The 12,548-nt window shown below is 39.9% G+C and overlaps 1 protein-coding gene across 8 annotated transcripts in view; it reads right to left on the bottom strand.

The window, feature by feature from the left end:
* Nucleotides 1-12,548, bottom strand: part of MAST4 (microtubule associated serine/threonine kinase family member 4) — a 576,096-nt gene that overhangs the window by 391,113 nt on the left and 172,435 nt on the right. For all 8 annotated transcript variants that reach the window (XM_070246179.1, XM_023625596.2, XM_070246178.1 and 5 more), the window contains one exon: nt 9,573-9,726. In XM_070246179.1, the coding sequence (XP_070102280.1) occupies nt 9,573-9,726 (154 nt within the window). Of the gene's footprint in view, nt 1-9,572; nt 9,727-12,548 lie in introns of those variants that run through there.

Here is a 12,548-nt window from a genome sequence, read left to right on the forward strand (position 1 = left end):
CGACCATGCCTGTGTTGTCTAGAGGATTTACCCACGTTCCAGTTTACCGATTCCACCATATGAGCAGTCAGCACCTCACATGCAGCTCTGTGCAGATATGCTGCAGTTTCATTGTACATAAGAAAATATCACCCAAAGAGCCAGTGTCTACGTCCAACTGCATACACGGGTTCCAGTGTGGCATGAAATGACAGCACCTACCATCTTCCTTGTCTCCCTCTTCCCAACAGCTCAAGGAGTGTTGTGTGTGGGATTTAATGGTCAATACTAATTTTCTATTATTTAAATTTATATTTCATGCTCCTAACTGTACTGTATCAATTCAACTTTTGTGCCTTCCTCATATATACTGAAGAGTCACAGGGAGCTAAAACCACTTCATCTCTTACAGATGATACACATAAGAAACTGAGAAGATAAGCTTGGAATCTGCGTGTTTTCCAGAACGCTCAAGTACACAACACATGAAGGACAGGAAAACCATGTCAGCCACGCCCAGGCCCCAGTCTTTCCTATCAGAATAAAACAGACTTTCAGAAAAGTACAAAAAAAACCACCACTGTTGAAAAAATAAAAGGAACATGATTATGCCCTTTCAACAATTCAATCCCTTGATAAAATGCCAAAAAAAAAGGAAAGAAATTTTCTATTCTAAAGGGAATTTTAAGACCAAATAAGTTGAATTTTTGATATATGGACTCAATAAATTCATTTTTCTCTCAGGAATAACCAAAGTCCATTATTTACTGAATCACATTAGAACACAAGAAATAAGGGGGAGAGACTGAGAGAGAAACAGAGAGAAGGAAAGAGAGAGAGAGAGGAAAGCCTACTGATGCACCTAGGATGCTGGGTGGAGCCTAATATTCACACATACTTGGTTTGTTTCTGGTGAGTTTCTTCATTAGCCTAATTGGTATAGAGAGCCTCCTTATATAAATATATTTAGACTCATACAACCTTTAAAATAATGCCAGCAAAAATTTTAAATGACCGCCAGACGCTCTCTTCTTTGATGTACTTTGAAAAATTTCAGTTACTGAATTGGATCCTATCCAATATAACCAGCCAAAAGTCAGCAAGTCCACCTTATCCTGCGGGTGATATGGTTTAGCCATCTCTCAGTATGTGACTGATTTTCCTACCCCATTAATCTTGGAATTCTACGTCAACAATGATTTAAGCGCCAACTTACCTTTTGCTCCATAGAAGGCACTCGAAGAAACTTAAAAGAAACTGAGTCTTCTGCAACAACATCTTCTTAATTAACACTCAGCACTAATCTTTAAGTCCTTCAAACTGTATCTGGTACAGAAACGTAAAACTGATTTCTGAAGGGCCAGATTTGCGGATCTAGCTTGGCTCCCAGCACCCTCTGGAGCTCATGCACACATCAAGGCAAACAGCCCAGTCTCTCACTGACTCTCGGCATAAGAGAAATGCATTTGATTCTTCAAGTCCTCGTTTAGACTCTCTCCTTAGTTCTCCCATCATTCCTGACATCATCATCTCTTGAGGAGGTTTTGTTGGTGCAAGATGCCTGAAAGAGAGATCTGAGCTTCAACTAGGACTCTGCAGCTTGTCTCCAAACAAAGCGGCCACAGGGCAGTTCCTAAGCAGCCTGTGACCTGGGGCCTGGGAACCACCATGTGATGATCACTCTGTTTAAGGGAGCACTACCTCATCAGTAAGCCATCTGCATGGGAGCTGAGTGACCACAGAGGGCTCCCCGACAGAGCCACTGGGAGGCAGCATCTGCCAAAGGAACTGGCTCAGAGCCGCCTGCCCCATTCAGCCAGTCTCATGTCTAATCTGACAAGGAGAAACTGCAAACACAAAAATACACCAAAATAGTGCTCTTCTAATTAGAATACCTAGACAGCAAACAAAACATCCAGACATAAACTGACAAAGGAGCAGTGAAGACAGCAAATGGTTTCAAAGGTTACTTAAAAGCATGCACTCTCACCAGGAAGATTCACCTCTTGATTACTTGGTGACTCAGAAAAATGGGTAGAGACATCCTCCAGCCTCACACACTACTGTTGACAAACTACACAATTTTACAAGTTCTAAAACAGAACACTAAACCAACTTTAAAGAATTCCAGCCCCCAGTCACATGCCTTCAGTAGAGATTTTATAAGTATTGAGAAACAGTAAAACCAATAGAAGCAGGACGTTTTTAAGCCAATAAAACCTTAAGTGTGAATTATCTGTGAATCTGAGTTTTTTTCCGTTGGCCAAGAGCCAAGAACCCAAATTGAGAGCATCTAGAAAGATCTTTGCCCTGTAGGAGTTTCAAAATTTGCCAAATTTCAAAATATTAACATTTCAGTTATCCTTCAGGGGCTGGTTAAGTCAACTCAGCCCACCCACTGCATCAGCCCCCAACCCCACCACACATCAGGTTCCCACTTCCAGTCCTCGCTCCAAGCTCCCAGGGGCATTAGCTCCACCCCTGAGAAATCCCACCACAGGTACCAAAACTCCATCATTCTTATACAGCTCAGCTCCACCCTCCCCAGCACTCTCCTGAGTGACCCTGGACCAGGCCTCTCTACTAGCTTCTTTGGAACTGATATGCCTAGGACACAAATTTCCCTGATGCCTTAACCTTACCCTCAAACATGTGGACAGACATCATTTCCAATTCACGATCTCAGACCTTAAATGGGCTGCCAATGCTTCCAAGAAATCCTGCTACATTTAAAGCTCCCCTTCCTATTCGCCAAGATTATTTGACTACTTCTCTATGCAACTCCCATATAACCCTCCCAACCCCTCATTGAGAAAAGTGAAGCCACCACATCTATTCAACTATCTGCTTCTTATGAAAAGCAAATTTATTAAAATCAGTGATCTGGAAAATGAACATTTTAAAAATAAAACTGATTTTGAGATCAGTATAGATTCCCACGCAGTGGTAAGAAACAATGCAGAGATCCCAGGTACTCTTTACCCAGTTTCCTCAGTGGTAACATCTTGTGAAACTGTGGTACATTGTCACAACCAGGATAACGACACTGAGGCAGCCAAGTGACAGAACATCCCCATCACCACAGAATCCCCCCGTTGCCCATTCACAGCCACCCCCACACTTCCCTCCTGTCTCCCGCTCCTTAAATCCTGACAACCACTAATCAGTCCTCCGCTTCCATAATTTTGTCATTTCAAGAATGTTATATACAACTCGAGTTATCCAGTATGTAACCTCTTGGGAGAGGCTTTTTTTCACTCAACGTAACTCTCTTGAGATTTACTCAGATTCTCACCTGCATCAATAGTTTGTTCCTTTTTATTGCTAAGTAGTATTCCATGGTATAGATTACCTAAACGATCTGCTTTTGCATCCATTTTCTCCTCCTTCCTCCTGTTAAATGGAGGAAGTGCCCCTCCTCCTACAAAAGGCCAATCCTTTTATGTGCGCTCTGGATGCCCTGCCGGGTTCCTCCAAAGCACTTCACTTCTTCAGCTATCATCTCTTTCTTCTGAGCCATCACCTTACAAACATATTTGCATGGCTCCCACACTCAGATGGCCCCGTCTGACCCCTCCATCCCTCCAGCTCACACCCTACTTCCCTAGTCCCTTTCACAGCACAACTTCTCAAACTTTCCTTCTCAAAATACAATTCTCTCCACATCTGTGATTTAGCAGCCCTACTTGACATACCTTTGTTTAACATATCTCATAGGCATTTCAAACTTAGCACACTGAAAACTGAATTAATCATATCCTACTTCTTTATTAAAACCTATTTCTGGGGGCCAGCCCTGTGGCCGAGTGGTTAAGTTCGTGGGTTCCGCTGCAGCGGTCCAGGGTTTCCCTGGTTCAGATCCTGGGAGCCGACACGGCAACGCTCGTCAGGCTGCATAGAGGTGGCATCCCACATGCCACAACTAGAAGGACCTGCAACTAAGATATGCAACTCTGTACGGGGGGAATTTGGGGAGATAAAGCAGAAAAAAAAAAAAGAAGAAGAAGATTGGCAACAGTTGTTAGCTCAGGTGTCAATCTTTAAAAAAAAAAAAAAAAGCAACCCATTTCCTTCAGTTTTCCCTGATTTAGTAAGTGCCATGTTGCCCCTGCCTCTTGTGTAGCTGGACTCAGAGGCAATGGTCCACTGCTGAACCCCCACACCAGCATCAGCCTTGCATTCAGCTGTGACCACATGATGGGATCTTGCGAAAAGAAGGTGAATGGACATGAAGCGTGTCTCTTCCAGGCTGGGACTTCTAAGAAGTCGGAAAGGTTCCTTCTCTCTCTTTGCACTTCTACCAGGCAGAAGCAGAGTATCTCAAGGCCATAAAAAAGAGCAAAAGCAAAAGATAGAAGGAGTGTGGCTCCCTCACCCACCATGAGAAAGAGAGCTGCCTGCTAACCCCAAATATTTACATGAGTGAGAAATAAACAACTATTGTGTTAAGCCATTGATATTTTTCGGTTTGCCTGTGACAGCATGTAGTGTAACAATACACCATTTTTATTCAGGCATTATTTGGACAGTATTACGAAAGTGAAGAAATACGGAGAATATGGGAGAGTATTTAGGTACAATATTTACCAAATACCAAGGATACCCATTAAATAGCCATATTTTATGTAAGTTTGCTTTAATCCGAATTCTTTCCAACTTGCCCAGCAGCTAAGGAGGCCTTCAGGTTGAGAAACCCGTAAGCTCTACACAGCACTCAAACACTAATGGCCTCCAGGTTAATTTCGAAAGAAATAATGTTTTCTGGGATTGTGTTGTTTGTGTTTCCTTTCCTTCTTGAATAAGTGAAATTCACTCTGAAATGCCTTTTTGTGAATTTTTAGATGTTACTCCAAACTGACTTCCATAGTCTAAGAAAGAAAAATCTCTCAACTTTCCCCCCAAAATAGAAAGAACACCATGATTCTAACAGTTTTAGAAGTTCTAGTTTACACTGTCTACAAAGTCGATCTCTTATGTGCAAGTTACACACATATGTAGATTCGTCTTTGTTTTACATTCCAAACAACCCAAACGTGTTTGAAAAACACAACTCTCTTCACGAGGAAAAGCAGCCTTCCTCTTCTGATTATTAGGGCTGCAGCAGGCATGCATCACAGCTGTGGAATGCAGGACTAGGACTGGGGCACTATTTGCATATCAAGAAGCCAGGATTCCAGATCCTGAGGCTCTGCCCTTCATTCTGCAGCTTCCTTGCTGTGAACTGTCAGGCACTTTACCACATATCCATGCCCAGATTCAAGGGTCTGTATAATGATTAGAATAAAGCTCCTCTTCCTCACCAGGGGTCTCCAAAGCTCAGTCAATGTTTACTCGATGCTTCTGGGTGCCTATTTAGCAACATGTGAGCCATGAAGACAGAAAACATCAGCCTCCCAAAAAAAAGAAACTCCAGGCCGTGATGGGCATAAGTAAACTCTAGATCTGTTTTTAAAGCCAGCTTGCAAAGAAGGTACTGGTTGTTTTTTCCTTTGATCTAATACTCTTAGAGAATCAAAACTTGAGTGAGGAAAGAAAATGGCAAAAGTTAACCATGGCTATCTATGCACGGTGGAATTATGGGCTTAAGGTTTTTTTCTTTACGGTACTCTTTATTTTCTAAATTGTCCACATTGAATACATATTACTTATATAATTGAAAAATAGGTAAATGTAAGTGTTTTCATTGTAAAAGATTATGCTTAAAAAAGAGAGAGAGGCAGACAGAATTAATGATCCCAATTCTTCACTCCCCTCCAGTTGTGTTATATGTCTGCACCCTTGCCAAGGTGTCATGGTGGGTAGGGCATGCTTCTGCCCCTTGACTGTGGGCTTGACCACATGACTTGGTTTGGCCAACAGAACGTCAGCAGACATGATTCCAGCAGAGGCTTCAAACATGCCTGTGCAGGTGGATGTACGCTGTCTTGCTCCTGCCTTTTACCAGGAGAACATAATGCCATGGGTAGCTGCTGGTCCAAGGAAGAAGACAGACATGTGGAACAGATCTAGACTCAACCCGCATCCTAGAACCAATCACAGCAGGCCCACGCTAACTCACCCAAAACCCAGCTGACCTGCAGCCATGTGAGCAGGAAAGAAATACATATTGTTGTCTGACACTGAAATTTTGTGGTTATTCAGCATTACTGTTACCAAGTGATATGTCACCTAATGCCACAAAAAACTCAGGGACAAAAATGTCTCATGGATTAAATTGCAGGGTGTAAAAAAGGCTATAGCATCCTTCATGTGCCCATTTATAAAGGGAAGCCAGTCAACCATCACCCCAGTTTGAGAAAACTCCTTAACAGACAGGAATTCTTTCCCTCCCCCTCATTAAATATGTAATTATTTAATTACAACTATCATAAGTCCTATGAAGCACAAGATACTATGAGACCATTCAATAATGGGATTTCACATTAAAAATATATTGTGAGCCTTTTTCAATGTTAAAACATACTTTTTACAACATGATTTTTAGTGTTTACAATTGTTTTCCATTTTATGTGTATACTATATGTTTAATCAATATTCTTTTGCCCGATATTTAGATGATATGCAATTTTAACTATTATAAAGGATGCTGCTCTAAAGATAACCAGAGTTAATTGTCTGCACACATTCATAACTATTGCCTTGTGATGAAATCTGAGAAACAGAATGGCTGGGTTAACAAATATATAAATTTTAATGTTTTTAATATGTATTAATTGCCCAATTTTAATTTACTTTCATAATTTAGGGACCGGGAGACCTACAGATCAAGTCATCCCCAGATTCCAATGGAGCAAAGACTTTCCCACCTAGGATTCACTCCAATTAATTCTGCTGGAATTTATTGAAAACCTCTTGGGTACCTGCTGTGCTAAGAACAACAGAGTGCTTACAGGAACAGACTCTGGAGCTGCAAGGCCTGGGTTCAGATCTTAGCTCTCCTGTTTAGGACCACCAGGACCTTTTGCAATTTACTCAACCTGTCTGTGCTTCAGTGTTTTTATTTATAAAATGGGGATAAGAATGCCTCCCTCATAAGTGCATAGAGATGTTGTAAGGATTAAATAAGTCAATAAACGTAATTCCCTAAAAACAGTGCCTGCCACGTAGTAAGTTCTTAAAGTTAGGTGTCATTATTAGAGATAAATAGATGAAGAAATCATGGATCTTCCTCTCAAAGAGCTAAGACTTTATTGAAATTTAAGTGGTGGCAACATTTTCAAATTATAAACTAAGGCTTCACAAAGTCTTTGCTTTAAAGAAAGCAGTAGAAAACTGCCAAAGAAAAAACTCTTGGATTAAAACAAAGTTAAGCAATAGGAAGATGGCTAGTCTTCAAGTTACAGAATATACCAGGCACAGAGTTCCAATGGCAAAACCAGGTTGACTTAATTTAAGTTTAGCAACAAAGCATATCCCAAGGTAAGATCATATGTGATTATTTATAGTTGCCTGAAACTAATGGAAACCATGTGACATAAAGATCAGAGATGATGCTTTCTTCTCTCTGCTCCAACACCTGACACTAGCCCAGTGCCTGACACAAAGCAGAAACTCAGTGGATAATGGTTTCAAGCTGATGTTCACGAGCCCAAATTCTCCATCAACCACAAATACCTCAACTTCAATTCATTACGCACATAATACTAACAGCCACCATCACTAGGCTAAGTACTTTGCATTTATTATTTCACTAAATCTTGAGCTAAGCTATCTAGAGGACCAATTAAGAATGCTTTCTTCATAGTCAATAAAACTGTCAAGCAACTGTTTCTAAAAACAGGCTGATGTACCACAGATTTTTTTAAGCTCTTCCATAGAAGAGCTTCCACGCTTTTAAACATTTTTGAAAATTATCTGACCAAAGACTTAATTACCTAAAAAAATTGTATAGCAAGCTAAATTGTATAAGTATAGAATCGTTAGAGCTGTTGAGATGACAAAATGGGAATCAAGTCCAGCTTTTGTTTCAAGCTAAAGATCAAATTTCACGCTTCAGGTCATCTGTCTGCATCAAGAGCAACACCCCTTGCATTATTTTAAAGCTTTAAGTAAACTGCTTTAGCAAAAATTGGAGAGAACCATTCCTGTCCTCCTATGGGTCAAAAACAGTTTAACCAAAGTAAGTAAAATTCCTAAGTGAAATTAATAAAGCAAAGGGGGGAGCCTTTTAAGTTTTAAGATTCAATTTCCCCACCTACGAAATAAAGGTTGGACTAAACAATCTTTAGGATCTCCCACTTAAGAAAGCAAATAGTTTGCATCTATAAAAGGAAAGCAAAGAAAAACGTCCTAACACACATTGAAAGAACATCAGTAAAACTCAAGTGTGAACATTTGCCTTAAACCCAGTGAAGTGCAGCTATTTTTTGATGACTTTCTTCCCCTTGGCCTGAGCTCAGTTTCACCCCGCACTCCAGCAATGTGCCACCTGGGGTCAAATATTCTAGACTCTACTGACCATATGGCAGAAGCATTTCTTTTCCCAGAAATTTCATTTCCTAAAAGTCAAATCCATAATTCTTCAAGAAATGTGAATAACTCAACTCATTTTCCAGACCATTTATGAACTGGCAGACAAACTCTCAAATGTAGAAAGAAACTTTGTCTCAGGGTTTAAAAAGCAATAAAGTCTCTTCAAAATATTTATATTTAGAGGAAAAAGCACTCAGAATGAAATAGAAATCTAACCTTTAGTGATTTAAAGTTAAATTTAACAACATGAAAATTTAAATAGTGGGTTATTTTAAGGGAAGCCATGCTTTATCTTAATTTGGCTACCTTTCAAGTCAATAAAAGAAAATTTTTCTCTTAATTTTTAAAAATCTAATCAAAGATTAGAACAGACACTTCACAAAGCAAAATATACGAATGTCCGATAAGCACATGAAAAGATGTCTGGCATCATTTAGAGACCTTTTAAAACTACAATGTGATATGACTATCTACCCATTAAAATGGCTAAAATTAAAAAGACTGGCAACATCACAGCTTGGCAAAGAAGCAAGAGCAATTGGATCGCTCATCTGTTGCTGGTGAGAATGTAAAATGGTACAACTTTAGAACCAGTATGACAGTTTCTTACAACTTTCCATACACACTACTGAAACACCCATCATTCGTGGATGAATCTGAAAAACATTATACTGAGGGAGAGGAGCCAGACACAAAAGAGCATGTACCGTATGATTCCATTAATATAAAATTCTTGTGATAAATTTAGTCTATAGTAACAAAACGAAGATCAATGGTTGCCTGGGGCCAAGGACTGGGGTGTGGGTAGAAATGACTAGGAAGGGGCACAGGGACCATCTGATATCTTGTGATGGTAGTTACACTGGTTTGCCAAAACTCATCCATATGTACACTTAAAATGCGTACATTTTATTGTACTTAAATTATATTTCTGTAAAGTTTACTAATAAAATCCTCAATTTAAATGCTCTCTGGATTGGACTCGATTTTCCCAAGCAGCCCACAGAGGGGCAGGCCCATTCTTAAGCAGGATGCTTTTCACATATGAACTCCACAGCCATTAGGGACCTTCCAGTACATAAACACAATCGTTTCTCTTATACAAGTCGCTCCCGACTCACCGGTCAGCGCCCCTCCCAGGCTTCCCCGCCGCAGCTGTCGTCCATCCTCACTCAGCTGTCTTTTAAACTTCAGTGACTTTCCAGGGCCAGAAGCCACATCTGGGTTGCTGCATTTCCGAAATGGCATGGGTGGAGGGGATAAAATGTGGTCAAGCTGCAGAGAGAAGAGAGTGGCGTCATTTGCTGGGGACACTCTCAACACAACCAGAATGAAAGACCAACCAGGCACACCTTCTTCCTTTCTTTCCCTTCTCTAAATCCTTCTCTCCCAACCCTGTTTTTAATTTGCTGAGAGAATTCAGGATTTCACCATTATGTCTGCCATCTGAAAGAGAGTCCAGCTTGCTGCAAAATCTCAATAGCCGTGTTTTTCAAGCTGTGAGTCACAACACATTAGTGGGTCATGAAATTACGTTTAGTAGATTGTGACCAGCATTTGTTTCAATGCAAGAGAACAGAAATTATCAGAGTCCAATAAAGGAAGGGAAAGTATTGTTTCACGAATTAAGTTGTGTGTGTGTGTGTGTGTGTGTGTGTGTTCCAAGTCACTATGTAAAATATATATTTTTCTGTGGGCCATGATTCCTCTCAAAAATGAAGAATATTGCTCTATAGAGAACCAATGGATTACTTCTTCAGTTGTTCACAAAAGAAAACTCACAAGCGTTCGGTGCTCATAAATATACGTAGAAGAGGGAAATTTCTAAGCACCACAGTCCTTAATGGAAATCAATATATCCTTATATGACTTCATAGCTTTTTAAATGAAAACCTGTCACAAGAATCAGAAACCAAAGACACTTCAAGAGACAGCTTTCTACAAAAGAATCCCTGGTGTCACAACACTTATTTCAAGATGTGCCCTGCCTTTATCAGAAAACCTTTCATACTTGAATAGGGCCATATCTTCTGAAACGTTCACCGTCAATAAGTATATATGAATATATATGTGTCTAGATAGTTACTAATGACAAAAATATTCGTGTGCATATACATATATTCAGATAGTTATTAAGAACAAAAAAGAAGGACAAAAGATATTGATAGAAATTCCAACTGCCACAGAAAAGAGCCAACTGCATAGAAATTTAAAAAGAAAAAAAAGTAAGTGCTCAAAGTCAGGCATCTTTAGGAACGCTACATTGAAACTTGTTTTAATTAATAGAGAGATGGTCATCTGCTTACACCTGTCTGGAGTTTTTCAGATGAACACTACCATGGATTTATTTACAGGAAGAAGAAATTCAGAGATGAAGTCATCCGTTGGTCTGTCTATGCCCTGCAGGATATTCAAAATCATGGCACAAAAAGAAATTTAACCCTGCCAGGAGTAGCTCCTCCCAAGCTAGTTGAGACAGAATATACCTCACTGGCTCAGATGTTACAAGATGACACCTCTCCCCTAAGTTCAACTATATTCATTAGTAACACAGAACAGCTGGATTGCCAGCACTTGTCAGCAAGTATCATCTCAAATTCTCTGCCAGTCAGCATTTTACCGCATTTCATTGCCACTTAGTACCTCAGTGAGAAGTCTTCAAAAAACTAGCAGCGAAGCCACCCCAGGATCAAGCCAGATCAGTAGGCAAAATGGATTCCAGATTGTACTTTTGGAAGGTATTTGTGGAGGCTGCTGTTCATTACTTGAGAGTCCTACTTAGCAGGCCTCCAAGGAGGAATTTCTGTCTGGTCTTAGACACTTTGCCCTTAAACTTTATGGACAATGAATAGTGTCAAGGGAACCCTGGACAGTAACACATCAGCTACTAGAAAATGCAGAACCCAGTCAATGGTCCAAATGTGGTCAGATCATTACACAATGTAGAGGTTATTTTTGCCTCCTTCTTGGTCCATTTTATGACCTTGCCCCAATTTTTTTCTTCCAATTTTTTTTATTTTGAAAAATTTCATAAGAAAATTTGCAAGAGAAAAGTTGTAAGAACAGTACAATAAACACCCATATTCCCTTCACCAATGGTAAACTGTTAACCTTTTGCCACATTGCTTTTGCTCTCACCCCTTTTTTCTCTTCCCACTGCTCCCCAGCCAACAGTGAGAGTTAGTTGCAGACATTATGGATCTTCACCCCTAAATATTTTAGCAAGCCTCTTCTAAGAACAAGGACAGTCTCTTAAATTCTCCTCCCCTGTATTTTATGTGTACTAATAAGGTCTCTCAAATCTTATGTTATCGAAGTGAAGTGTAAACACTAGGAAAAACATAAAATAAGATTAAATCATGTAGACCTAATATTAAAAATTTGCTTTTTTACATTAAAAGGAAAATTTGCAGGGGCTGGCCCCGTGGCCGAGTGGTTAAGTTCGCGCGCTCCGCTGCAGGCGGCCCAGTGTTTCGTTAGTTCGAATCCTGGGCGCGGACATGGCACTGCTCATCAGACCACGCTGAGGCAGCGTCCCACATGCCACAACTAGAAGAACCCACAAGGAAGAATACACAACTATGTACCGGGGGGCTTTGGGGAGAAAAAGGAAAAAATAAAAAATCTTTAAAAAAAAAAAAAAAGGAAAATTTGCAGCCACAAGGTGGCAATGTGTCACAGACATTCAACAAAATGTTCCATATTAGCTCCTAGTCCTTTAAATATACCAAGAACCCCTCGGGGCAATCAAGCGAGTTAGGGTCCATTCCACTTAGTTATTTTCTCTTAATTACTAGTGGCAACTGCATAAAATACAAATATTTATTGTTTAAGGTTCATCAACTTCTGCCACTTATTTTTCACCTGAAGTTAAAATTTTCAGCTTGCAGAATTACAATTAATTACTCTCGGGAAGATTGTTTATCACAAATTAACAGAGGGTGGAAAAATGAGCAGGGCAAGAAGATAATTCCTAAATAGGAATTAAGTGGTTTCCTTACATATTTCCAACAAAGCCATAAAAGATATGAAGCAAATGTAGAAGAAAGAGAAGGAAATCAAGGAGAAAGTGTACAAAAACAAAAAAGGAAATCTAT

Source organism: Equus caballus, chromosome 21 (genome assembly GCF_041296265.1).
Source record: "Equus caballus isolate H_3958 breed thoroughbred chromosome 21, TB-T2T, whole genome shotgun sequence".
In the NCBI taxonomy this organism is placed as follows: domain Eukaryota; kingdom Metazoa; phylum Chordata; class Mammalia; order Perissodactyla; family Equidae; genus Equus; species Equus caballus.